The following is a 27720-nucleotide window of genomic DNA, read 5'->3' as shown; positions in this document are numbered from 1 at the left end:
CCATCATTGCATTTGTTTGAATTTTACCATCCTCAGTTGAAAAGGATCTTAATGAAAAGGGAAACGTTTCATGTGGACAAACATCTGCTTATACAGAAAAATGCATTTCCAGTATTTGTATTAATCCATGTGGAGGACCCTTAACTAATAAGACTTTATCTAATCTCTTTTACAAATAATTCCATTTAAAAGATACAGTAATTAATATTATTCCTTTCAATAGGCCAAAGACAAAAGTTATCATCTTTGCTTAGAAAAACAAAAAACAAAACAACCAAAAACCACACAAACTCAACAGCCCACCCCAAAAAATCCCCAGAGGAAAAAAAAAAAAAAATCCAAACAAAACCAAAACACCTTCTTGGACAAAATGCTGCTTCAGAGTATATGTGTTATGAGCAATGAAAACCCATATTGACAAGTAAAAAAAAAAAAAAAAAAAAAAAAAAAAAAGAGTTTGGAAATAAGATATTTTGTGCTATATTTCTGTTAAGTCTGATTTAACATAATTCCTTGCACTGCAAGGAGGGAGAAAACCAGTCTTGATGACAAGGCTAAATTTATTCAATAAAAAACTGTGCTGAAACAGGCCACTCTTCATTTACTCTGTAGAAATGACTGATATTAAGGAAAAAAAAAAATTGAGTAATTTTTACTTTGACAGGAGTTGTTCCCATCTCTGCTGACTGTAACACAGAAAAACATTTGCTTTCTCATGTAAGCAACTATCCAAGAGCAGATTTTAATAATTATAGTATTCAGAACCACCCTTGGATTTGGACTCCAGCTGTCTGAAAAACAGCATTAAAACTTCCTCTGTTTACAAAAACTGAAAAAATTACAACTGCTCCACAAAATTGCTTTATGCACTTCTTGATCTTTGAGTGGACTTGCTTTACCACCCATCAAGTCTCCTGAGTATGCACTACTGATTAACTCAGGAAAGGACTCCTCAACCAGATTGTCAGTTTCTACAGAGAGCAATCGAATGAAATAGCCCAAAATTCATTTTCTTTCATGTTTAGAGGTAGACTTTCATGTTTAGAGGTAGACTACACATTGCAAACAGCAAGATAGCCAGGGGCTATACGTATAAAGCACTCAAGAAACTTGGCATTTCTCCCCGCATGTACACAAAACCCAAACCGCCTGCTGATGCTGCCATCACAGGTGAGAAAAAGCAAGTTGGAGAAAGTGGATTTGTGACACTGGATGCCCAGTGACCATCACTCAACGCCAACAAACCAGAAATTGGTAGGACGTAGATTTACTGCTACTACTGATCAAAGAGGAAGTGAGGAAAGGAGAAAGTGCTTTGTTTTAGTCAGGCTAAGCCCGAGCTGACAGTTAGATATTCATAAGAATGTCAGAGAGAGAGTCTGAGATATCAGTTGAGACACCAGAGGTCAAGATTTGCACAGGCAGATGAATGTGAATTGTCAACAAAGATAACAGTGGACTTTATATTATTGTGTCTGCCATGACTAGATTTACTTCTGATTGTCTCTGACTCATTAACGCACCTTGGTCATTCACGGTGCACCAGGTTTAGAACAGAACTGTTCTTGTAGTCCTCCCCCTTCTCCTTATCTTTGGATAACCTCATCCATAAGCAAAAACTAAAACCAGCTTGGATAGCAACATCAAAAGCTGCTGATAAGGTAAACAAAACAGTTCTGAGAATTTTTTTTTAAGTGGCCTCTTCCTAGAAACTTTTTTAAAGATGCATAGTGGAAATAGAAGAATAATTCTGTGTATGCTGCTTACATCATAAATAGTTTGCATCAAAAAATAAATCAATCACAGAAGCCAACCTATTTTTCCACTAGCAAAGAAGTCAGACACTAGGCAATTTGCAAAGGAGATTTTACAGCTGATTTAATACGATCCTCATTATCTGCTACAAAGGAAGACCCAGATCTATTTAAACAATATCCATACAATACAAACTTGCTCAGCTAGCCAAGATCCAATGTACAAGATCTCATCAAACCCCAACTACAACACATAAAAGACATGATAACAATCCATATTGCAAAAGATATCCAAAGTGAAGTTCAACTCAGATTTCCTGAATACTCTGCAGGTGCCCATTCTGTTTCATTTCAAAGTCTTCCAGATCACTCTTAAGCATGTACAAGAAGGAGTTATACAAAAGAAATTCTTCAATTGAACTGTCTGAAATTTTGCTGAATGAAATCAGCAACAAGTTAGTAGACAACAAAGCTCAAAGAAAAAACTGGAAGAAAGTTTTACTTTGTACTTGTATTCATTACCTTGGGAAAAGCAGGAAAAGAAAATCCATGGACTCTGCAGCAGCATTTTTATTAAGTTAGAAAAACGATCAGAAGTATTTTAATTGCACTTTTCAGATATTGAGATAGGACTATATTACTGATGAATATCAGAAAAAAAAACCAAAAAAACTTTTGCATCCAAAAAAAATTTGGTAACATACAGAAGTGTAGGATAATGCAAAACATTTAAAATTATAGAAGATGCACATAGGATTTCAAAATAAAGCAAGAATAGGCAGCATGGGATGAATTAATGAACTACTTCATCAAAAGTAATGTTTCTGCCCTGAATATGCCAGAATTACTCAGCGTAAATCTAATAAAAAACTTAACAGTTGCAATGATAAATTACTGAAAAACCAACTACCATATTCTCAGTTTCATAACGATGTCTTTTATCAAAGGATTTAATTGTTCTCTTTTTGCAAAATTCTACAACAATAATATTCATGGAAATATTTTATATCTTTCAATGGGAATGAAACTAGCTATTATTCAAGTGACACTATACTTTATCTTTCACAAGAAGATATGAATTATAAGGATTTTTAAAAATCAATGCTTTAGAAAACACAAGACAGCCTAGCACTACTCACTCTGCAGAATCAAACTATGTGCTGTTGGTAAATCTCGCACAAAATTCAAGTATGTTAAGACTGTCAAACCAACAAGATAAAATAAGTACTCTGGTGACTGTATTTTTGATCTAAAATAAAAAAGACAATTGTGTGACATAGAAGCAGTTGATTTTACATTGAATTTTACCAATCACACTATACACACCTAAAACTGAGACTAAATTTAACATAAATCAGTGTGAAAACACTGTTAGCAAAGGAGAATAAATAAAGCAGACTTGAAGTGTACCCTAAAGAACGTGCTCTAAATCACATGCCAGTCGGAGCTGTGTTGGTTGTTTAAATCTCGCATTAGAAAAAAACCAGAATATATGAACAAACAGGTTTTTACAAACAATGGCCTACTGGTTTAAAGTCTCTAACACAGGGAGGTTTCATTTAGTCTGAAGTTATATACCTTAAAACATCTACCTACAATAAATCTACTACATAATTTTCTATCAATCAAAATGAAGTAATATAAAGTGTTTAAAATTTACTTCATAGGTAATTTTTTTTCAAGTATACTTAATATTTACAAGTATTTTCAATTTTTATCTATGACTAAATATTCCTAGATATACAGAAATTCAAAGTGCTTTCTGTCAAAAATTTTAACACATTAAGATATTTTCAAATAGTTAATAGAAAAAAATAGAACATTATGTTCTTGATAAGCACACACAAACTTAATGCAAGCATAACTATGAATTTAGAAACAAATCACCATGAGTAATTTATAAAGAAAATAAGTTTTATATTTTTCTTCTGTATGTTACATTATTTTCTGACCTTTGTGATTCAAATCATTCTTTGCTAGTTAATAGTAAAGGTTCAGAAAATACATCTTTATTTATCAGCAAACTGAAGCAGAAAAAAGATGGCTGGAGAGCTATGGCACTATCCCTTCCACTTGCTAATTCTCAAATACATCCAAGTGGAAATGACAGTATTGATTTGGATTACATTTGTCAGGAAAAAAAAAAAAAACCAAAACAAAACAAAACTTTTGGAAGGACCCAGCTGAAGAAGGTCACAGTAACACCAAGCACTAATCGATCTGTCTAGCATCACACAGCAGTATGTTCCTGTTTCTACACATTACCTCAGTAAAGCCTGCAATCAATTATTCTACCAAAGCTGAAAACAGAAAACAGGTAATATTACTTACCTTAATTTTTTGTCTTTACCTCAGTATGTCAGACAAAAAAAAAGAAACAACCAACCAAACGGAAAAAAAAAAACAAACCCAACCACAACAAGACAAAGATTAAAGTAGTTGCAAAGTCCCAAAGTTAGGAGACAAGTTAGGCCTAAGAAGTTACTCATTCAGAGCTCTCACACAGTTAAGAGAATGCCTCAAAAGCAGTATTTTTAAAAAGCATGTGGTGAAGTTGAGGTAGACGGAGGAATATATATTTGAACATACAATCTACAGCTAGCCTGTTTCCCTACTTGGGGAAATTGTGTTTTACCCACACAATCAGTGCGTTAGCACAAAATGAGAGCAGGACACTTGGCCGTTACGGCCCGTTCCTGTCCCACAGATTTTTAACTATGAAAGCTTTACAATTTGAAACTTCTGTTCCCCATAATTTCCATATAGCTCCTTTAGCATTCAATATTACTCTTTCTGCATAATATAAAACTCTATATTACAGCTGTAAAGTAATAAAAGCACATACAGACTAAAATAGTTTGGTATCCACTCATCCAAAGACACCTCTTCTCTCCTCTTTGTAATGAACCACCGCAGCTGGGGTCACAGAGGTGCAGGAGCTGAAACTCCATTACCACTGCAGTTGAGAGAGTAACTAACACAATGCTCTTCATAAAGAATTAAAACTCAGAGTCATAGAATCATAGACTCATAGAATAGTTTGGGTTGGAAGGGACCTTTAAAGGTCATCTAGTCCAACCCCCCTTGCAAGGAGCAGGGACATCTCCAACCAGATCAGGCTGCTCAGAGCCTCGTCCATCCTGGCCTTGAATGTTTCCAGGGATGGGGCATTGACCACCTCTCTGGGCAACCTGTGCCAGTGCTCTACCACCCTCAGTGTAAAAATTTTTTTTTCCTGATGTCTAACCTGAATCTACCTCCTTCTATTCTAAAACCATTACCCCTCATTCTATCACAACAGGCCCTATACTGAAGAGTTTCTCCCCATCTTTCCTGCGGGCCCCCTTTAGGTACTGGAAGGCCGCTATAAGGTCTCCCCAGAGCCTCCTCTTCTCCAGACTGAACAGCCCCAGCTCTCTCAGCCTGTCCTCACAGGAGAGGTGCTCCAGCCCTTTGATCATCTTCGTGGCCTCCTCTGGACTCGCTCCAACAGGCCCATGTCCTTCTTATGTTGGAGTCAAGCCTGGCCTATATGAACTAGCTTATTTGCAATACATTCTGAAGCTAAGCACAGCCTCCTCCTTTGCTAACAGAGAAACAGGTAAAAAATATGTCTCAGTGGCAGGAGGGCAGGATTCCAAGTGTTGGTGAAGATCCTACAATGTAATGAAATAGAGCAGGTTAGGTCTTTGCTTATTAAGCACCGAAGAGACTATCAAGAGTAATGAAGGAGAACTCCTAGCTACAGCAGACAAATGAGATCTCAAAGATCTGCAAAACAACAGGTCCAGAGGTGGTTGTTAACTATCCAAATTACTTATTAGAACATTCAGATTAAGCCCAGTAATGACAGCCATGCCACAAGATTCAAAAGCATTCTCTCACTGTCAAATTGCTCCCACACCAATTTAAGACATTATTTCCTGTAAAAACTCTTGAGAACTTGTCCCAGATACACTTCACCAGTTTGAGAGAAGCAAACTCCCTCCACTTGCCTTTGTAGACCTGTCTGTTGTCCTTCAGTCAATACAGGACCATTCTGGCAATTTGTTTGCCAATACTTTCACCACTTGCCTTGTTTATCTCAAAGTTACCTTGTTAAATTAAGCTTTTCATTACTCATTCTGATTACAAGGCAAACACTGGACAGGTAAACCTGCTTAGAGACGTTAAAAAAATTTTAAGTACTAGTTCATTAAAATTCAGATGTTTAGTCACACGAACAGTAAGAATTGATTCCATGAGTATTTATTTCGCATAGGCCAAAACATTCATGTTTTCACACACTTAATTTTAACACATCTCTCACCAATGCTACTGAAACTCACTGGAAAGCCATAATACATGCTGTAATTTTGAAATTCACATACTTAGAGCTCAGTGTATCACATGAAACATGTGAGTGCTCTGAAAGTTTTGCAAATTGCCCATCCTACCTTTGATTTTAGTTCAATATATTTAAGATGCCACACCACACCATTTCTACTAAGGTGATGGTATAAGCTTCTCCAGTGACAGAAGATGGCTGCAGGTAATAGCCTGCAGGACAGTCGGTCAGGGTATGTGCTACAATTCTAGGGCTTCCTAGAAACTATGCATACACTATCTGAGAAATCAGGTAGGCGGGAGCTAAACACCGTTCCAGATTTGTCGATCCAATCTATCTCTAGCCATCAAAGCAGCTGTGGGCATCAGCAAGCTGTTTCCATCTGCCATTTTTCTTCAAGGGGGAATAAGGGGCCCAACTCTTCCCTATTACGGTGAGATAAATACCAGGGGTAATATAATCTTCTGAAAAAAGTTATGCCCAGGAGTATAGTCCTATTTGTTTATGAAGAGCCCTCAGGCTTTGCAAGAGATGGACTGATTAATTGCCTTAGTGGGCAATAAGCAAACTGTATGTTTACTAGTGGAGTATGATTTTTCCTACTAACCAGAAAATACATTTCTAACTACCTGATTAATATGAACACAGAAAAATAACACGCTTTATAATAAAATTAGTCTTTCTTTTGTATGCTGTAGGACTGGAAAAAACACCATCTGGTCAATTTGGTAACCCACTAAATTTTTCATGTCATACTTCATCAATTACCTTTCCTAAGACATCAGTGAATATTTAGACTGGCTTCCCACATTAATAATCTACTATAAGTCTAAACTCTAGAATGTAAGTTCCTTTTAAAATTCTTTTATATGATTCACCAATAACCCTCCTCTTTTTAAAAGTGTAGAAGTCCTTTCTAATATCACCTCTACGTAGTAGTAGTTACAATGCAGTAACTGAAATAATTACGTTCTCCTCAATACACAGTACACTCCTTCCTCTCCCCACTCCCAATAGTGTTGCATTATTAATAAAGACAAGAGAAATAACCGTTTCAACTAATATTCTTCTAGAATTTCTTATATGTATTCCTGAATAATGTTAGTGGAATCATGTTTGGAAGTTACTCTTCTCCAAGAAAAGACCAGATACACACGAACCACTTCAGATAAAGCTTTGTCTAGCCTGCTTTGCAGAAAACTTCTAATGATGACAATTCCACAATCTTCCTAAGAAATTCATCTCAGCCCTTATCCTTCCTTATGCTTGGAAAGGGTTCTTTTTCCCTAATGCCTACTAACCTCTAACCCAAATACTTCCTGCTGGTATTTAAAAGTCAGAACTTCCTGTCACATCCCAAACAATGTGGAGAAGCATTTATTATCATCCTTCTACACATCCAAAGGCAACTGCCATAACTCTCTCAGCATCATCCCTTCTGGGTAAAAGAAATCTCAACCTTTTTTTAAGGTACCTGGGGTTGTGAGAGGGAAGGGGAAGAGAAGGAAGAAATTCTTGTGATGAAGAAACTGCCGGTTTTACTGATACGTTCTCTAATTTTGAAAGAAATAAAAGGTGAAAAAAAGTTCAGAAAACAAACAAAAAGAATTCAAGACATTTCTCAATTTTACTATCTAACTTATCTATTGTTAGAAAAGTTAGATTGTAAAATTCCCCCAAGGGAGGACAGCATCTCTTATTACACTGCCCTTATACACCATCCCAAGCGGGGTCAGGACTGTAAGGAAAGAGGCAGAGTTCTTCAATAAAAGCAACAGAAAAAGACACATGTTCAAGTAATTAAACACATGCCAATTCTGATCTACAGCAAGTTTACAGTGACACAAATAGCACTTAAGAATTTTTTTTTTTTTTTACACGGCATAAGCATTGCCTGGGATCTCTTTCAAACGTGTCAAGATTTAACTTCATAGAAATTGTCATTCAAGTCTGAAAAGAATAAGCTGATCTAATCTGGACTTTGTATGGATTCTTAGCATCATACTTGTCATAGTTCAGTGCCACTGAAAGAGAAGTCCACTTGTCCCCAACAGTTTTCTCTTTACAGAGTTTTTAATTGTTTTGCACAACACAGGGCACAGATAGTTTGTTGAATTGCTACCCTGCATGTAAACAAGCACTGCTGCAAGGAGAAATGTACTATTCTGAGGAGTTTTATTTAACTAGGTTAGTTCTATTAGTGGAGTACAAACTGAAAACAGAGTTTCTGAAGAATAATCTAAAGCATGAGCATGGGGAAAAAAAAAAGGCTGAGGAAAAAACTGGAAGATACCATCTTAAAACACAGTGCATTCCAAAAGATATTTTTGGCTGCAATAAAGAAGATCTTAGAGTTGGCCTTCAATTCATAGTATTAATTCTGCTATAAACTACATTTCTAGAACACAACTACATTTCAAATACTTCTTCGCAAAGGATGTAGTAAGTTAGTTCCCAGCCAAAAAGAAGGAAAAAAAAAAAAAAAAAAAAAGGCAGGGGGACAAAGGGGGATTAAATATATTGTCAGGGCTGCATCTGTCAGTGGCCATTTTCTTCTTTGGAAGGATTCCACCGCATGTCAAATTCTACTCCATAGGTATACCTTTATTAAACTGGTGACATAGTCGTGTTCATAAACATAACACATGATCAAAAAAAAAAAAAACAAACACATGTGGATGACTGGATTCGTGCTCTCACAGAAACCAGCCTCCCATCTCAAAGTCAGTCACAAATAGTACTGAAATTTAACTGATGTCTTACCATAAGACTAAGACAGTCCCTTTAAAACTGTTTCCATCAAATAAAGCATACAGGTTTGTTTGTGGATGATGCTTTGCTTAAAGAAAACTCCAGTGGAATCTGCCAGAGCAAGAGTAGATTGCATTAAGCTACCTTAGGGGGAGATCCTCCTCATTCATTTCCACAACTGCTGAAATCCCCTCAGTGTCCTGAGGGTCCTTGCTTTAAACGAGGGCAGCCAGTGGCACAATATTATCTATGCAGGGTCAGTGGTTCTAAAATGCACTCACTCTCATTGCTCTGAAAGACGGCTTGACACAGTGACCTTCAGAAGAGGGTTCATCTTTTTTCCCAGGCTTCGTGCAAGAAAAATAAACTCAAGATGGCAGGGAGCCTTCATAACTAGCTGAGGAAGCAGCCAGTGCCAATCTTATTGAAAAAAAAAAAAAAAAAACAACAAACAAACAAACCAACCTATCCTGAGCCACACAGTAATAATGTAATAATAAATAAAAAACAAACAGTAAAGCAAAAGTACTTTTGCTTCTCCATCCTGCCAACTGCTTAGTGTTAACCAGTTTTTGTGCCTGCTGATCAACACAGCTGAGGAAAATCTGTACTGAAGCAAAAATTATCACCCACTGTATGTGTCACACACATGCAGACTTCTGATTTGCCTGTAGTCTGATCAACACCTGGCCCTTCTATAACTACCACATACAGCTAAACACTACTTTCAGTTATTTATGTTTTTTTCACACATACTAGACCAATACTGTCACTGCAGAACCAAGCTGATGTCCTCAGTTTCCTCCACTGGCAAGTGAACTTTACTCCACTTCAGCCAACACAGCTATCAGAAGATGGAGTCATCTTACAAACTGAAAATAAATTTAGAACTATAATGTATGACCAAAGCAGAAGCAGTAATAAGTTTCCTGCACCTTCAAAATAAAAAAAAAATTGATATTTAATGCTAACATATAAAAAGCAAAAATGAAAGCCGATTGTCAGTCAGACTAAGAACAAAAAAATTAAGTTGGAAGTAATTACAAAAATAGTAATAAAGTAGGTTCTGAAGTTCTACAATAGAAAAAATGAAAACAGTCAATGGTAGTCAATAGGCTGGTATGCCTAATTATCAAACTATCTGCAGTACATTACCTTGTAAAGAGTAGTGCATTAAGCATTAAAAGATTCTTCTGCAAATGTAAAGAAAGCCCACATATAACATGGTCACAAAATGAAAATTGTCTGCATTACATACTATTGCACCATGGACTCTGCCAACCTAAATTTGCTGTGAATTTCCATTTCACCAAGACCCAGGCAGTTTGATCAGTCGCTTTGCTGTTCCACAAGTTTGACTATTGACACATGCTTCAATCCAATAGCTCCCCTTACGCAACTTGCTTAGAACTCTAACTGAAAAGCAAAAAGAGTATTTAGGGTTACAAAGTGTCTTTTCTTACAGCAATTTGTATACAAGCAACAATTAGACCCACTTAATCAAGTATTCTGTACAACGTATTATGCACCATGTTAAAGACAGATTATATATCAAGCCACGTTGTTTTACATAGCAGAGCCGAAGTCCCGCCCCGTGCAGAAATATTTCCATCACGGCCTGGGCTCTCCCAGTACTCATTCCCAGTTGTACTTTGTTGCCTGCAAAGAGCAGCTCCAAACCCTCCTCAATTTCCAGTCACGCATGCCGTGAGCACTGTGAAGGTGGCAAACAAGTGGCACCTGAACAGCCAAATGCCTCCCCCCCCATAAAAGCACTCAGCGCAGCACCTCTTCTTCCTTCCCACTGTCTATAGTGCTTCCCTCATCAATTAGAGGAGCATGGAAAAGCTAAAGCAACTTTAAGAGACTTACCTGCAAGACTTGTGGAAATGAGAAGAAAATAGGACAAGACTGTAATACCACTACAAAATGAATGTAGCCCCTTGCCTTTACCTCTCCCATCCCTGCAACAAGTTAAAAAGCTGTCTTGAGCAGAAGAAAGAGGCTGTGCTGTCCTTTACAGCTCTCTGAAAAGCGCTGAAGGAAGAAACGTCAGCCTACAGAACACAATGGTAAAGAGCAAGCACGTACAAAATATTTGGGAAGAAGAGAGAAGAAAAGACACTGATTTGGGAGGGAACGTGTGGAAAAGAACAGAAATAGTGCCTAGTTGGGGACTTATTTGTCTGGTAACTACACTGAGAAAAACTATGCTAAAACAAACTGCAAGACTGCTACCTTCAAGACTGCCAAAATGAAATCAAATGCCAGCATGCCTGTAGAAATTAAATCTGACACCCTTCTGCCAGGCTCTCCTTCCCCTGTCACATCCCTTATGACAGCGCTTGTAGCTTGGAGCCCCCCACCCCCTGAGGAGCCCTGCTTCACTTAAAGCTGTGGGTGGGACTGTTCTGGAGATGAACTGGGGTTTAACTGAAGAGGACATTTGTGTAGTAATAATACACAGGAGATTGCAGAAACTGCAAGACGTGTGGTGAATGAAGCCGTTTCACTGTTTCTTCTTTTTTTTCTCCCTGTAGCCACAGGTGAAAGCAGCCTTACAGAGCAGAGCTCAGCTCCCAAAAACAGTTGTGCTAGCAAACTCATGAGTAGGCTGGCACTGCTCACAACCATAATTTCAGTGAAAGAGAGGCGTGCCCAGCATGGTTTTTATCAAGTGAAATCTCTGAAACTCTACTTACTAGCTTCAGAGTGAAGAACTGTGCCCAGCATAAACACAGGTTTCAGAGATTACTTGTAGGCACTAAATATGAACACAAAACAACTGTCCCTCGAATAACTGCAATTAAATTCCAGAAGCAAATACCGCAGATAGCACTCCTTACCCCTCTCCCGTCCTAACTCTTTTGCATGCATTGAACAATCTTCCGAAATAGTCGGTCTTTTTATCTCTCAGAATATGAAGGCAAGTACAGATGGCCTAGGGATGCACTCATTCTGGATGAATACCATAACTACGCATCTCTCATGTGTAGGGATCAGCTTCAGTGACAAGTTGCGTGCTCTGTAAATCTTTGACCATTACTTCGCAGTCAGAAAGAATACTTGTCATAAATCTCGGGTTAAAAGCCTATTTCAGTGACAGTGTTACTTCAATAACAGTGAATTACCTTTCCAACACATGATGCTTCTTTTGTACTGAACTACAAAGCAACGAACCTGTGTTCTCCTTTCACAAACACCATTTCTTTGTTGCAACAGCAAGGGCTAGTGCCAACAACCTCTTTAAAAAAGTTTCAGAACAGAAAATGAACTTACTTTTGCTAAGAACAGTCAACCATTGGGTAATACTGCACCTCCAGACTATCATTTAGCAACTTTAACTGTCGGTTAAAGTTTTCTAGAATGCAATAATAGAAAGAAAGGTACATGCCTTGGGAAGGGCATGTTTACCTTTCAGTCGAGCTGGATGTCAGCCCACAACAGTTTCACTTACTGGGATCCAAGCATGTCAGGTGTTTTTCTTATATCAGACTGTTTTGATTTTCATATTCATAGGCAACTGCCTGTTCCCCAGACTCTTTGAGTATGAGCTGAGTAAAAAAGCAAAGTTATTTTATCCCATCCAATCTTTATACGCTTTCCTCTGAAATGTCCTTCTGCCTCCAGCACACTTCTTTTGATATGCTCAAGTACCGGAAATGAAATTCTGGCTTCCAGGGACTAACATTAAAAAACAATGCACAGTGCAGCCTGATCCTAAAAGGGTCTGGGGTTCATTACATTAGAGGGAAAACAAAACAAAACAGAAAAACCAACCATATTTTACTTTGAAGGTGAATACTCACATCAGTGATAGGAAGTCTCAGAGCCTCCACAGCTCAAAGTAAAGAGAAGAGAGCCCTCTGAGTTTAGTGTCTTGTAAAAGAAGAATTATTACCTCTCAAGGTCTTACATTGAATTAGATTAATCTGTCATATTTCAGTCCACCACTTCTTCCTGTCTTCTGCTGTATAGACAATTCCTTCTGCTCTGATTAGCTTTAGGTGTCTTATTTAACAAAATCATTTTAAAGGCCAATTCTTTATCGCGCTGTGAATAGAGAGACATCCACTCCAAACGCCTCTTGTATGCAGGCTGTTCAATTTTCCATTAACTGCTTTATGATTTCATCCTCCTAAGCTGAAACTTTCAACATTTACAACACCAAACAAACCAACAAAATGAAAAAAACACCCAAGTAGGCAGCTGAATGGACTGTGAAGAAACAGGCAATTTCCCTGGGTTGTTTGCTATCTCAGCTGAAGCGTGGGAGAAATGGCAAGGATTGAGAACACTCCTTTCCTGGTTCAGTTCAGTATATTTTGAGCTAACTCAGCTGTTTTTATACAAAGTAAGATGAAGAAGCATTCATTAAGCTTTTCCATAGACTCTGGTATGAAATGCAATACAGTACATGGGCTCTGCAGTCTGGATATGGGGAACACAGACTACACAGGCAAGGACACAGGAAGAAAAATTGCTTCAGTTACCACCCCACTCTTGTGTTACAGAATTGGGTATAGTAAAAAAAAAAAAAAAAAATTACAGAAAAAAATAAAAAGTAAGACATGAACAACTAAGGAGCACTTAATGTGTTATTTGAAAGAGGCTGCAGTTCAAGTTCTGTAACTGCAATACAGTTACTTTAGAAATAAAAAAAAAAATGGTTAAGTCAGAACTCTGTAGATTCTCATTAAGCAACTAAATAGTAATTCAGGCAAGCCTAAAGATGTTCTGTTTGCACCCTCACAGATGCCAAGCAACGAACCAAGACTACGTAACAACTTTCCTCAAGTTGGGATACAATTTCAAATCAGAGCTGAAATGATCTATTTCCCCCCATTTCCTCCTTTGCGCTAGTAATAACATTTTTCTGAATTTTTAGGAATTCAGCTCAGGGATCTAAAGCAGCAGAAAGTTTTTCTTTGTGTGGGCAGAAGGAAAGGATAAGCTTTCTGCAGGAAGGGAACTCCCTGAAGTGGTTCACGATTGGGTGGGGAAAACAGCAGCGCCAGACAAAAGAAGTAACATCAGAGACCTGGGAGAAGGGAAGAGGTGGGTCGGTCCTTCTCAGCAGCCTGCGACCATCAGATTCCTCTCGCTGCAGCTGAGCCTGCTAAACAACAGGGATGCACCTATGAAATACTCTAAAGTTTTGTTTGAATTCACAATCAGTAAAAATCCAACTCCTGTGCCCGTAGAAAAAGCAGGCAGGTCTACAGACAGGAACTTCAACCCAAAACCAGTGCTTTGAAGAGGTGGTACAGAGAAATGCCCCTTTGGCCTCCGTGAGCCTCAGAGAAACTTAGCAGTGATAGCTACTATAGGACGTAGAGATTCAGATATATTTAACTCAAATAAAATATGCTCTGTTTCATTTAAGCTCTCTCCTCTTATATTTTTATTTCCAATCTGTAATCCAGAACTGGACACCTGCCTTACGGGAGTTTTTGGTTTTGTTTGGCTTTTTTTTGTTTGGTGTTTGTGTTTTGGGGTTTTTTTTGTTTGTTTTTTTTTTTTTTTTTTTAAGGAAATCAGTGTTTAAAGGGAGTTTGGATTAATCTGACATACCTTCCCCATAGATTAACAAAACCAGCTTAGCAGCTTTTCAGACAAACTATTTCATCCTTTATGTCTAGAAGTCCAGGAGCTGGAACATGCTCTCTATCAAAGCACAACGGTTGGTCTGAAGCCAGTATTGCCAAGTAGCAGGCCCAAGGAGGAAGCTGAACCTACAGGATCCAAACAACTTTTTGACCAGGCTCAAACATCACGAGATAGAGCCCATGATTTTACACAGCTGCACAATAATATAGGCAAATACAACTGTAGATCACAGAGAAGAAATGGTATTCCCATCCCTTATGACTACAGAAAGGGGAAAACTGTCTTTCAACTTCACCTTTACTGCCTCCCCGTCCTTTCTACAGCAACAGTGCTCTTAGGCTATTAAAAGTGAACAAGTGGCTGGGAAGACTAGATGGAAGGAAAGAAAAGTTCACAAAATTTAAGTGAGACATGGATAAACGGATGAACACATCACACTGCTAGAACAACTGTATATAGAGACATTACTCTGGATGAAATTTATTTTAAACTTAATGCTCTTGCTTACATGACAAGAAAAGAATATACTACCTATAATTCAGCAAAAGCCAGATGGATAGTAAAGGGCAAAGTCTGATGGGGAACAGCAGATAAGTGAAAGAAAGCAGGAAAAGAATCTCCGAGATGTCTTGGAAAATGTACTTTGAACCGAGAAAGCCAGCCACTCTCAAAGGTGAGAAAAGGGAAGAAGGAGCAGAAAGAACAGTTATGGCTATTTCACTTGCAAATTTTTAAGTTTTGTTGGTCTGAGACTTTAAGTTCAGATTCTAAGACTAGATAAAACTGAAGTTCTTGTGAAATATGCATGCAATATATTGGTCACTAAAACAATACTAAAATTATCTCACTAGAGATATCTTCTGCTGTCTTACGGGAAGAAGTTCTCAGATTTTCACAGATAACACAGAATGGCTGAGGTGGGATAGGACTTCTTGGAGATCAGAGTCCAACCCCCCAGCTCAAAGCAGGGTCAGCTAAACGAGACTGCTCGGGTCTGTACCTGGTTGGTTTTCAGTATGTCCACAGCACCTCTGGGCAACGTGTGCCAGTGTTCGACCATCCTCAAAGGAAAAAAAAAACAAAACAAAACAAAACAAAAAAAACCACCCAAACTAAAACCAAACAGCCAAACAAAAAAAAACCCCACCCATAAAAGAAACTTTTATGTTTAAATGGTATTTCATTTTGTGTCCATTGCCTCTTGTCCTGTGATTGGGCACCACTGAGAAGAGTCCAGGACTTTTTTTTTTCTTCACTCCCCTTTCCCAGTCAGGTACTTACTTTAATAAGATCCCCCTGAGCCTTCTCTTCTCCAGGCTAATTCGCTGAGACAAACCTGAAGTGATTATGCTCTTTACACAGTGCACTTGAATCGTCTATATCACACCATAAACACATTTCAGTCTACTCAGAGTAATGACAAAGTTTAATTGGCTGTTTCCACACCCGATGCCTGTCCAGCCCTGGAAAGAGTTCAGATCATGTTGAATGATAAAAGTTGGTGTTTGTTTGGGGTTTGTTTTTTTTCACTATATACAAGCGTTATGAGTTTCTGCCCTAAAGAAGCCACATTCACAAGAAGCAAGTTTATTACAGAGTTGCAATACTGATGAAAGAGAAGTCACCGCTATTGTAGCTTTCACTTTTCTTCTTAGTGCTTCTAACTGCTTTACATAGATCCAAATTAGGAAAAATTACAACTCTTCCACATTCTAATTCAACACTAGACAGCCTTTTTTGCCAGTAAAACAGTATTCACTAAGGAACATCCATAGATAGCTGTGCCATGAAAACCTACACCACGAGCGCAACCAACCATGCCAGCAAAACTTAAGTACAGGCTGGTCCGACACTTGCTTCTGCCCTGAAACACGGCATTCACAACCAGTGGGATATCTGACAAGTGTACTGAACATGCAAGACCAGGGCTGCAATTTCTTGATATCCACACAGCTCAAAAGGGAGGGTACACAAAATTTATCACAATCAAAAACACAAGTTTTATATTAGTACTCCTCTTCCTAGGGGGGGGGAAAGAGCTTCCGATCCCTGTCAATGTTGTTTAATTTATATTCATAATCTAGTAATATATTATTTATGCTAAAGTAGTAACAAATTCTAGTATTTCTGTTCCCTGCTTTTAAGAACTAATATATATTGATCATATGTATAAGAAATAGATAGTAAATTCTACAAATTTAATTCATACATTCACTCAGTACAGACAATGTAACAGTTATCTTGCACTTAAACTATAACAGGAATTTCACAAACTGCAGATGTTATGTACATCTTAACTTCTGAGTTCAGGTTCTCAGTTTTCAATTTAATTCTCAGTATTCTATTTAATCTGTGCTTTGTGAAATATTTTATTTTAAAATCAGAGTAAAATTTAAAGACGCAGCTGAACTGACTGCATGTTCACCACAATAAACACACGCTGCCAGTATTTACTCCAGTAAGCTACTTAAGGGGATGGCAGGAGTGCAAAAAACATAAAACAAAACCAGCTGTGATCTCATTAGCCAAGCTCATTATGTAAGACCTCATTAGCCACCATCCCACAATAACGTGAATAAACGCTACGGCCACTGATGGAAAGGAAACGATCAGAGTTACAGAAACTACACAGTCATAGAGCACTGCAGCACCCTATTAACTACTACGTTGAAGTTCCGGAATGCACCTGGGCGAGATGTCCACTAAGGTACTCTGCAGAAGGTCCATGGTCAGGCTTCACAAATACAAAGCCCCCTCCGCCTGCTAACTGCAGTACAAACAAGAGTCCGAATATGAACACATACAATAGGGTACGGGGCAGGGTGTGTTACACAAACCCCAAACTCCAGAACACCTCAGCTTCATTCCCTAAGTACATTTTATGTTATAACATTTACTACTTCAGACTTCACCTAAGTGAAGTCTAATACTTGAGGCTTCATCTTCATTTCTTGATTTTGATCTGTTTCTTCAGTTTGTGAAAAGTTTAACTACTTTGTATTAAGTTCTGAAAAAAATGAGCTGTAATTACACGAAGTTTTATAAACTTTGATAGTTCCAGCTGACTTCAGGGGATTTTTCCCTTTTTCCAAATTTTTTTTTTTGCCAAATGAAAGACAAGCAGCATTGACATGTACAAACCTTTATTGGCAGCCTGGAACTTAAGCGACCATCAGCCAGGACAGCCTCACTTAGAAGGATCATCAATCAAGATAACAAAAATTTCATAGAGAATGTTATTATAACATTTTAAGCAACTTTTCAAAATGCTCTAGTCTTTTTAGGCCAGTGGGGTTTTGTCTGGGCTATTTTGAAACAATTGCGCAGCTTAGAAAGTTAAAAATATTCTCAGCTTTCTCCTCTTCTGCTGTCACCTTCACTTTCTCATTAATTAGTTTACATTTGAATGTTACAACTAACAGTTTAATGCTGCACTAGAACGGAAAGACACTTTTCATTAGAAAGACGGTACAAAAGGCTTTGTTTTGATGTTGTGTTTAACCACTTCAAAGGTGTAACTTAGCTGTTAAAAGAGAATTTATATTTTTAATGTCCAGTTCAAATTTCAGCAGCTCATTTTCTGCTGAATCCACAAATAAGCCCAGGTATTTTTAACAAAATATGTTTTCCAGCCCTTAAAAAAAAAGGGGGTGGGGGGTATGAACAGAATGGTGGAATGAACAGAACAGTTTGGTTCAAGTTCTGCACACATTATTATTTTCTCTTTTCTTTCTAAAGGAAGATAATATCTCAGCCATCCAGAGGGTAGCTAATCACTGATATACTTTGTCTTGGATGAAATGCCATTTACAAAATAATAATGCAACACGTCTGTGACAGAAAATAAATCATGTAGCAACAAAGCTATTTTCTGCATCATTAGTCCAAATTTAAGCATGAGTAAAAAGAATACTTTATACGAACCTAAACACTTAGCATAATTCCTGAGAAACTGACTTGAAAAAGCATCTGAAAAAGTCCATCTTTCTTTCAAACGAGGTTTGAAAATTTCTGCGGGGTTGATGTGGGAAGAGTCCCAGAGAAGATCACACGCCAACCCCAGTCTTCAAAGAAGAAGTAACAGAAATTAGTTTTTCATTACTGTAAATCTATTTAACACTACTGTCTCTATAGTAGTCTGTAGAAGACACCTTTTATAATTTTGTCACACAGTCACTAACATAAAGGAGCAACAGTACCTACTCAGGGAAAGACAAAACAAAACAGGCATACTAGGCAGATTATACCAACAACAGAAACCTCAAACTTTTTAGTGATAAATTAAGATAGATTTTATCAAACAACTGTCACAAAATTACAAGTCTAACCTCACACTCTGGAGGCTGAAGACGTACAGAAGTATTATCCATCAGTATTTGTAAATATTTTAAGACATTTACATAGGAGGGCCACGAAGATGATCAGAGGGCTGGAGCACCTCTCCTATGAGGACAGGCTGAGAGAGATGGGGCTGTTCAGCCTGCAGAAGAGAAGGCTCCGGGGAGATCTGATAGCGGCCTAAAGGGGGGCTACAGGAAAGATGAGGAGAAACTCTTCAGCAGGGCCTGTTGTTATAGGACAAGTGGTAATGGCTTTCAAATAGAAGGAGGTAGATTTAGACTAGACATAAGGAAAAATTTTTTTCCAATGAGGGTGGTGGAACACTGGCACGGGTTGCCCAGAGAGGTGGTCAATGCCCCATCCCTGGAAACATTCAAGGCCAGGTTGGATGAGACTCTGAGCAGCCTGATCTGGTTGGAGATGTCCCTGCTCCTTGCAAGGGGGGTTGGACTAGATGGCCTTTAAAGGTCCCTTCCAACCCAAACTATTCTTACCTATTCTATAGGTAAGAATAACCAAACTTTTGAAGTTGCCTTTTTTCCACTCTGGAAGGGATATCAAATATCCCAGGTGAGAATTTATACCTATCTTCAGCAATCATGCTGAGCTATGATGAACACAGCAAACCACACCCCAGCAGGCTGTGATGGAATTTCCTCTTTCTCGAAGGGGTTGGAGTGACATCAGGAAAGAGAGACCACAAACATTCACGTTTCCCTCTGAAGATGCACATGTATCAATGGTCCAAAGCCACAATGTCATTTCCTCAAGGTCCTGAGAGGATACGGTATCTGAAAAACCAACATCACTTTTTACACTGTTATACTCCATTTTCATTTCCCTCCACCTCCACAAAAAAAAAAAAAAGAAAATAAAAGGTGGAAATATAAGTAGAATCACAGATGAGAAAAGAGTAAATTAAAAGACCAAAAATCTCCATGAAAGACTAGATAACACCAATCAACTAAGCTGAATACAGAAGATCTTTTTAAAAAAAAAAAGCAACCAAAACAAAACCCAAACAAACCCTAAACCACTCTGAAAAAAAAAAAGCTATTTAATATTTCACTGTCTTTTGGAAAAGGAGTAAAAAATGCCTCTGCAGTTTCAGGGGAACTAAAGAAGGTATGACTTCCAAAACCAAGGGAGGTTATCCTTCTGTTATTCTCACAGAATTTTACTCTGAAAAATGAAGCATTTAATCATTGTCCCTTTCCACATAAATAGACCTAGTCTTGAAAAGTAGAGGTGTGTGACCTAATATCAAATGTTATCACTACCTTTCTGGATAAAAGGTTTTCAATTTGTACAATATAATTCATTCAAAGCAGGTTTAAAAGTTTAAATAGATGTATCTGCTGAGTGAAGTGCTAAGACAGGATGGTACAAAACTATTCCCCTTTGGGTAGGGAGAGACTTCAGCAAACATACTTGCACAGATCACTGGGAAACAGAACAGATGAAATAAGTACACTTTTTGCACTCAAGGAAAGTCCCTTGTCAAGAAAAAAAGATATTAGATTTACTTTGTACCTGGAAAGAGGTTTGATTCTGATAGTTTACATTTTCAGGGTAATTTAAGTGCAAAGAATAAAACACATCTGTTTGGAATGCACAGTATCTATCCCTTAGGAATTTGCCATATCATTTAGTATATCTTATATAAACTAAGTACAAAAAGTAAACCCCCAAAATTAGACCTACTGTATTACATGTCTTTTTCACTAAGTTATCAGAGATGTGTAATATGGCAAAATAAGAAACAGAAATATTGCTGTTTTAATTTTAATGATTTTTTTTTAAACAAAGAAAACTGGGGGAAAACCCACCTACTCATCACTGCATTTGCCTACACCACTATGCACTATTAGGTGGCTACTGCCTTCCATGCAGAAAAGGATGCAGTTCTCTGTTCAACAATTATTTTCGTTTATATGCCATGATTTTTGCTTTAAAAACCATTTTGACATCTTCAGCAGGAAACGTCCTACAAGTTTATAGCAGCCTTTAAAAGCTGAAGTCAGATTGGTAGCACTTCCTTCTAAGAAACTGGCAGTTTAAGGACACGGTCATCAAAAGACACGAGTAACGTACTCAAATCTTAAGAGCAAAGGAAGATAAAGGAAATTATTAGAGGAAGAATATTCCACCTACTTGGAATATGACCTCAAATAAGAATCCACCTCTTGCAAGAGCAGAAAACATTTGCCATAAGATGATTGTTGATACCGCAGTGAAAATGCTCAGCTTACTGACATCAGTGTTTACATATCAAGGTTGGTCACAGTGAGCACCACTTTGTCATAGCGCTACAGAAGTTCAATATTGAACAATCTACATCGCATTAGAAAGCGTGACTCATGAATGTCCTCCAGTCACACTGGTTTTCAAAGTGGGAGGCATGGAGCAGGTTGCCAGCAACTGCAAGAGCAGATAGAAAGCAATGATTCGTATGCACATAAAGAGTCTCAGTTTAATAGTTTTACAATACCCATCTTCGGAAAGACAGTGCAATTACACAAATGCTCATAAAAATCAAGTTTTAATTGGCTCAAAAAAAAAAAAAAATCTCCAGTTTGTTGAACCAGTGCAAGTGTCAAATTGTATCAGAAGTGATAGGGCACTGACTCACGTTTACAGAGAAAAGAGCCGCACTGCTCCAGCCCTTCCGGCATCCTACCATCTGCTCCAACCTTCTCCCAGAGCCACTCACCCTGCAACTGACTGACAGAAGAAAACTGGATTGTGCCTGAGTCAATTCAGTTCAGTCAGCATCTTCATTTAAACTCACCTTTTACAGGAAGTTTCATCTGCCTGCCTGAACTGAGGCAGCTCAGGGGCAGACGTGTCCCCTCCTGCTACCTGCACGGTGAAGTCCAGGAAGGAAGGGAGCTGACAGACGTGGACCGCGTTAAGTCGCGGTAGCAAAGCGGCCAAGCTCAAGCTCCTCTGCCACCACCCGGGAAACTGTGAAGCTTGCGCATCCATACAAGACTTGCCATTTGACAACAAGGTGTCTGTTTTACGTATTCTACTGTGTCAATTATGTCATTCAGCCTCCATTTTGCTTTCCTGTCACCTTCCTTTTCTCTTTTGAATATGTATACCTAGCTGAATTAAAGCAGTAAGTATGAAGTGCTTTAGTTTTGCCTCTCTTTATTGTACCAGCAAAGGACTTTACATGTACGTAAATACAGTGGTTGAACTGGCTAGGTACAGCAGTGAGATCTGCCCTTCAGTTACGGATGCTACCTTTGCTCTGGGGAAAGGAATTTGTTTTCCAGGCTTTTCATGCAGCTACTTTTACTTGAGCACTGAATAGTTTAAAAAGAATACAAGTGTCTGTAATGGGGCAAGGCAAAGGGAAAAAAAAAAGGAAGTTCAACACAAAGCCAAATTTGCAAGAAAAAACAGCTAAATATCATGAGGTTAGAGTTAGGAAATACATTTCCAAGATAAAATAACACACTGAAATTTAAAAGACAAATTAAGTAATTTGTGGTGCCTCATCTTGAGCACTTTAAAATAGGCATCATTTTTAAGAATACCTCAAGCACAGCATCCCTCTTGGGACCCAAAAGGGCTTGCAATAAGTCATGTTACATTTAATAGAAAAGTTACAGGAATAAAACTACTTGTTATTTGCATTCTCTTCCTTTGGAAGCAGAGGGACATAGAAATTATAAATACTTCACCTTATGGTTTATGGCAAGCTTATGGTTTGTTGTTTTTACTCTTCTAAGCAATTCTGGCTTACCTCTTTGAAAATGAAACACAACAGTGACATGATAAAAGGAAGAAGTGGTGATGTACTTGGAGTACATGAGAGAAAAGTCAACAGAGAGAAAGGAATGAAACCAGCTCAAAGTAGAAGTTGGAAAAAGTAGGCAAGAGAAGCATAAATATGAAGAAACAAAGATTACAAAGGCATGGTTCAATGTCAAAAGCTATACAGGTCAAGACGTATGACATAGGTTTGCCTTTGGAGAGCTAGGATTTGTTGATTCAGAGAAATGTATTTCTCCCCTGGATAGGATTCCAAAGCACACAAGATAGAGCTCTGGATGAATGGGTGTGAAGAGTAAAATAAAAGGAAGGAAGGAAGGATGGGAGAAATCACGTTAGAGGAACAAATGACACCAAAAGGATAAAGGAAAAGTGTTTATGTTAGCACAGTACCTTCCCAGGAATTAGCTGTCAAAGTACTCTTTCCTACTCTCCCCTCTTCACTGTCTACAACCAGGAAATTACTTGGAACATGAGTACCTACTTTGCGGTTTCCAAAAGCAAATGGAACAAAATCATTTATTTCAATTGTAGCAAAAAGACCAAACAATGCCAAGAACAGACAGGGTATCTTCCTTCTCCGTGGCAGTTTGACCTTACAGTTCCAACGCACAAGGCACATGCCCATTTAAAAATCACTTTGCCCCACGTGTACACACATTTCTGTCATATTCTGTAAATAGCTGGTTAATGAGGAGCGTCACAACCAAATCTGCCAAATAATGGAAGTGACATTCTAACAACACAAGGTGTTATCAACTGATCAATAAATAGTAACTTCAGACTGCTAGGAAGAGCTGCAATTAGAAACTGCTTCAAAGTAACGCTTTTTAATCAATGAGAAACTCCCCTCTTCCCTTTGTAACATTAACAGCCTTCTGCAGCTCAAACATCACCAATACACTGAACACCATTCTCATAGCGTTAAGGTTCGTTTCTTAATTAGCCTTCAGAGGATGAGTAACAATTTTCCAGTGCGAGTGCTTTTTAAAGACCAAGATCTACCTTATTATTATAAAAATGAAATATCATTGCCACCCTCTGCTTTGACTTTCCTTAAAAGGAGAGCACAAGTAAGACAAGAATGACTCAAGACCAGTACACAGACTTAGAATTTATACAGTTATATAAAGCCCTGCTTCAAGACTTCCAGTTAGAACAAGCACCAATTATATATCAAAATGCTGTAGCTTGACTAAAAATGTTGTCCATTGCATATGGTTACACCGCAAATAAGCTCAAAGACATGACAGAAGCCGCAGTGTTTGACTCCAGTAGAGCACATAACTCACAGTAGTAATGAAATCAGGTGATGAACAGCTAGCAGCTCATCCTGCTTTAGCAGTTCTGAATCATGCAGCCGCAGAGAACACTTATCTCTGAAGAATCACAGTGTTAAAATGAACTGTAAATGGTGGCTTAATAAATAAGTTTTACAATCATCATTATAAAACACTACAGTTTTGGTCCTGCATTTACATTCTGGTATTTGCAGCAAGTCCAGCACTCGCCTTCAGAGGCTCTGCTGAAGGTGATGAGACCGCACACAGACGCAAGTGTCAGCCCACACAGAAAAGCCTTCCAAAACCAGGCCTAATCATGGCAAACAGAATGGAGTACTACCCAGCCCTGATGCAATTCTATCAGGTACACCTTTAGCACTTCTTTAAAACCAGGAAAGAAAACACACTTGCATGGATACCATCATTGACTGCGCTATTTCAACTGCTCAAAGATGTTCAAGTAGCTTCACAATGTCTGCAGAGGATTTACAATTAATAAATCCCTCTAAAGTAACCTGGAGCCCTCTAAAGACAAATCATCTGCTGAGCACACATATTTATTTAGCCACCTGCTAAGCACTTTTACTTTCTTTACTACTACTATGTTAAGATGGTCTACATTTAATTGGTACAATTTAAGTTTTGCTAATGTCACTATCTTCTTCCTTGATGCCAAGTAATGAAAGACCTTTGCTATTCAAATGTATCACTTTAGCAAAGCAAACAATTTCTGGAGGCAGTGCTGAAGCTTACTTACAAATAACAATTCCTATTCAAGAAAATAGAAAGAGTATACATATTTTGAAGAATTTTTTCCTGCCACAGAGCACAAATTAAGCTACGATAGTTTAAAACAGGTAAAGTAGCATTAACTCTTTGGAAATGATTCAGTCATTACTATAGGAAGTGTCTTGGCAGTGTGAACACCTTTGTACTTGGTGCTTTAAAAAAAAAATATAAATAAATAAAAGTCGAGCTGTATTGTTTGTATCAAGTGCCTAATTCTTTATTGTCATGCATAGTTAATTTAACCACTCCAACACAAGTGCAAAAATCAGTACACTTGATTTGCTGTCACTGCATGTGACTCCTGAAGATTCAGAGCAACAGAGAAAAAAGCCCTAGGAGGACACCAGAAGCCTGCTTAAAAAAAGCCAAACCAAACGTAACTTAAACTAAGACCAAACTCACATACAAGTTATCATCACAAACAGAAAGCAATGCTGTTACCTGCTGGTGGAAAGCTAGGTGCACGGAAAATGGTACAGCTCTCCTTTTTTTTTTATAGAATTCTCACGAACAAGCTGTTAAACTACTTGAAGAGGAAATAACAGGCCTAATTCATAAACTAATGAAAGATATGCTTTTCTCACATTCAGTTCTGCAACACAGGGTCAGTATTTTTGCACCTGTCAGTTCTGATTCTCAGCAGTGTAACTGACAGACAAGATTCTACATCATCTGAGCGCCCCAAACCTGCTGGTTTACACTCCTCTTGCAACATTAGCAGGAGCTGGCAACCTGTGGTATGAAAGCACTACAGCCTTAATCCTCCAACATCACTTTCCCACAGAGTACGATAACCTAAACAGGATCGTGCGTCCTTCAGCATCATATCAGACCATGTTGTCAATTATATAAACCAATATGAGCTGAATTCAGTCAGCATTCTCTATGACATCTGGATAAACATGTTTACTTTGCTTTCAGAGAGAAAATAAATAACTAGAGGAAGAGAAGGAAGATATGAAGACTTTAATGTCACTTACTCAAATGCAAAGAAGAGTCCACTGGTGACCAAGATGAGAACAAGAGTCAGGTAGAAGACTCCAGTCTGTCGAGCCATCATGATCCTCCCATTGCAGAAGAATTTGTTTCTTCCAGGAAAAACCTCCCATTTTCTCTTGGGAGCTGATTTCTTCTTCTTATGGGGAGACTCCATGGGAGACGAAGAGCTGTGCGTGCTGATCTGACTGTATTCGCAGTCTTTCATGGGCCCACTACCACCTCCAGGAGTCATCAAGAGAGAGTAAAATGTGGGGAGATCCCCACCAAAAATATATACAATAGATATATGTGCAAATAGTCTTCTGACCAAGATAACCCTCTCCACCAGCCCCAGTTATTTAAAAAAAAAGCAAATAAAAAGATGAAAAGTCCGCTACCAGACCAGCGATAGGTGTATCATGCAAACACCAGTTAACTCTTCAGAAACCAAAGCCGTCATATCAGAAACGCTTGAGAGGGATCCTTCCTTCCTTCCTCCACCAGTTACAACACAACCATGTAGGACAATCCTTCTTAAAACAATTTCTCACAAAACAAGACCAAAAAAAAAAAAAAAGTAATTATAGAGCAGTTAGGCTGTCCAAAAAAAAAAAAAAATTAGTCTTTTTTTTTTTTCAAGTTTATTTTCAAACGGGAGGAGTTGGGTTTTTTTTCCTCCTTCCCACACACACACCCTGAGAGATCTCTCGGAGGGTCAGAAGGTTGGTCAAGGCAAGGTTTAGCAATCGAGTCTATCATTCACAGAGATTTGTTATAATCCTCCTTCGCGCAGCAGATTCCACTGCTAAAAATGACCATTCCTAAAACGTTCCCTCAAGAGACACGCGGAACAAACCAGTAAGGAAAAAAAACACAAAAACAAAAAAACAAACCAAAAAAAACCACAAAAGCAAAACAAAACAAAAAAAATCGCTAAGAAAGAAACCAGGCTGCAGCTCCAGCTTCCGAGAAACACTTCAAGCTCTCTTCTTCCTGAAGCCGCGGTGCAGCGGGAGGCGGCCGCCGCTCGGCGCGGAGCTGGGGGCGCAGGGCTCCCCGCCGCCCCTCCTCCGCTCCGTCACGGCTCCGCCGAGGGGGCTTCTCCCGAGGCAGCCCGGGGCAGGGCCGGTCCCCGACAGACACCCCGGGAGCGGCTCCTCATCCTCCTCCACAGCCCCCCCCACTCCCCCGCCTCACGCCCCGCCGCCGCGTTTAACCCCCGCCTCCCCCCTTTAGAGACCAGGTCCCCGCCGCCGCCTCATGCTCCCAGCGCCGCAGCCCCGCGGAAGGCAGGTCGGGGAGGGGAGGTTCCGCCGCCGGTGGGAGATCTCTGCCGGGACTTCTCCCTCCCGCCTTCACCATCCTCGCCTCAGGGCCGCCGCGGGCGGTCGGCGCAGGCTCTCGCCCACGGCCCGCGGCGGTGCCGGGGCCCCCCCCGCATCCTGCCCCCTCCCCGCCGGCGTCCCTAGTTTCGCTGTGCTCCTGCCCCGCAGCGAGGTGAGGAAAACGTCCGACTCCCCTCCTCCGCCAGCCGGAGAGCGGCGACTTTCTCTCCCCTTGCTTTTGGGTTTATTTGTTGTTTTTGTTTGTTTGTTTTGGAGCCTCTATCCAGGTTTCTCCCCAGCAGCCAGACCCCGAAGCAGCAGCTGCCACCTCTTCATCTTCAGGGGGAGGCGGTAACCAGCGCAGCGGCGGCCGCCGCGGGAGGAGCCGGCGAGGGACGGGACCACACAGGCGCGCACCCCCCGCCGCCCTCCCTCCGTCCGTCAGTCGGTCGGTTCCCAGCGAGCGGGCAGGCAGATCCCCCGCACCGCCCCCGGCCCGGCCCTGCCCTGCCCTCTCTCCGGCTACCGGAGCGCAGCGACAGCGTTAACTCTTCCCATCGCCGCCTCCGCAGGGAGCCGCCCGCCGGGCGGCGGCTGCCCACGCCGGAGCCCCACTCCCGCCGCCGCCTCCTCCTCCTCTTCCTCGCCCGTGCAACCGCTGGCTCTCTCGCTCGCCCGCCCCGCGAACGATGTCTGCCGTCAGCCCCGGGCGGCAGCGGCGGCCGCGTCCCCGTCCTCCCCCACTGCAGCGGCCGGGCCGAAGGCGAAAGAATTGT

At 39.6% G+C, this 27720-nt stretch overlaps 1 protein-coding gene across 4 annotated transcripts in view; it reads right to left on the bottom strand.

Annotated features, from left to right (window-relative positions):
- ZDHHC14 (zDHHC palmitoyltransferase 14) overlaps positions 1–26771 on the bottom strand; it is a 113597-nt gene extending 86826 nt beyond the window's left edge. For all 4 annotated transcript variants that reach the window (XM_086745875.1, XM_086745877.1, XM_086745876.1 and 1 more), the window contains exon 1: positions 25622–26771. In XM_086745875.1, the coding sequence (XP_086602001.1) occupies positions 25622–25872 (251 nt within the window). In that variant the 5' untranslated portion in view covers positions 25873–26771. The remainder of the gene's footprint in view (positions 1–25621) is intronic.
- Between the last annotated feature and the right edge of the window lie 949 nt (positions 26772–27720).

This window comes from Chlamydotis macqueenii, chromosome 3, assembly GCF_036417535.1.
Source record: "Chlamydotis macqueenii isolate bChlMac1 chromosome 3, bChlMac1.mat, whole genome shotgun sequence".
NCBI classification, from domain to species: Eukaryota; Metazoa; Chordata; class Aves; order Otidiformes; family Otididae; genus Chlamydotis; species Chlamydotis macqueenii.
This window is presented reverse-complemented; position numbering and strand designations above follow the sequence as displayed.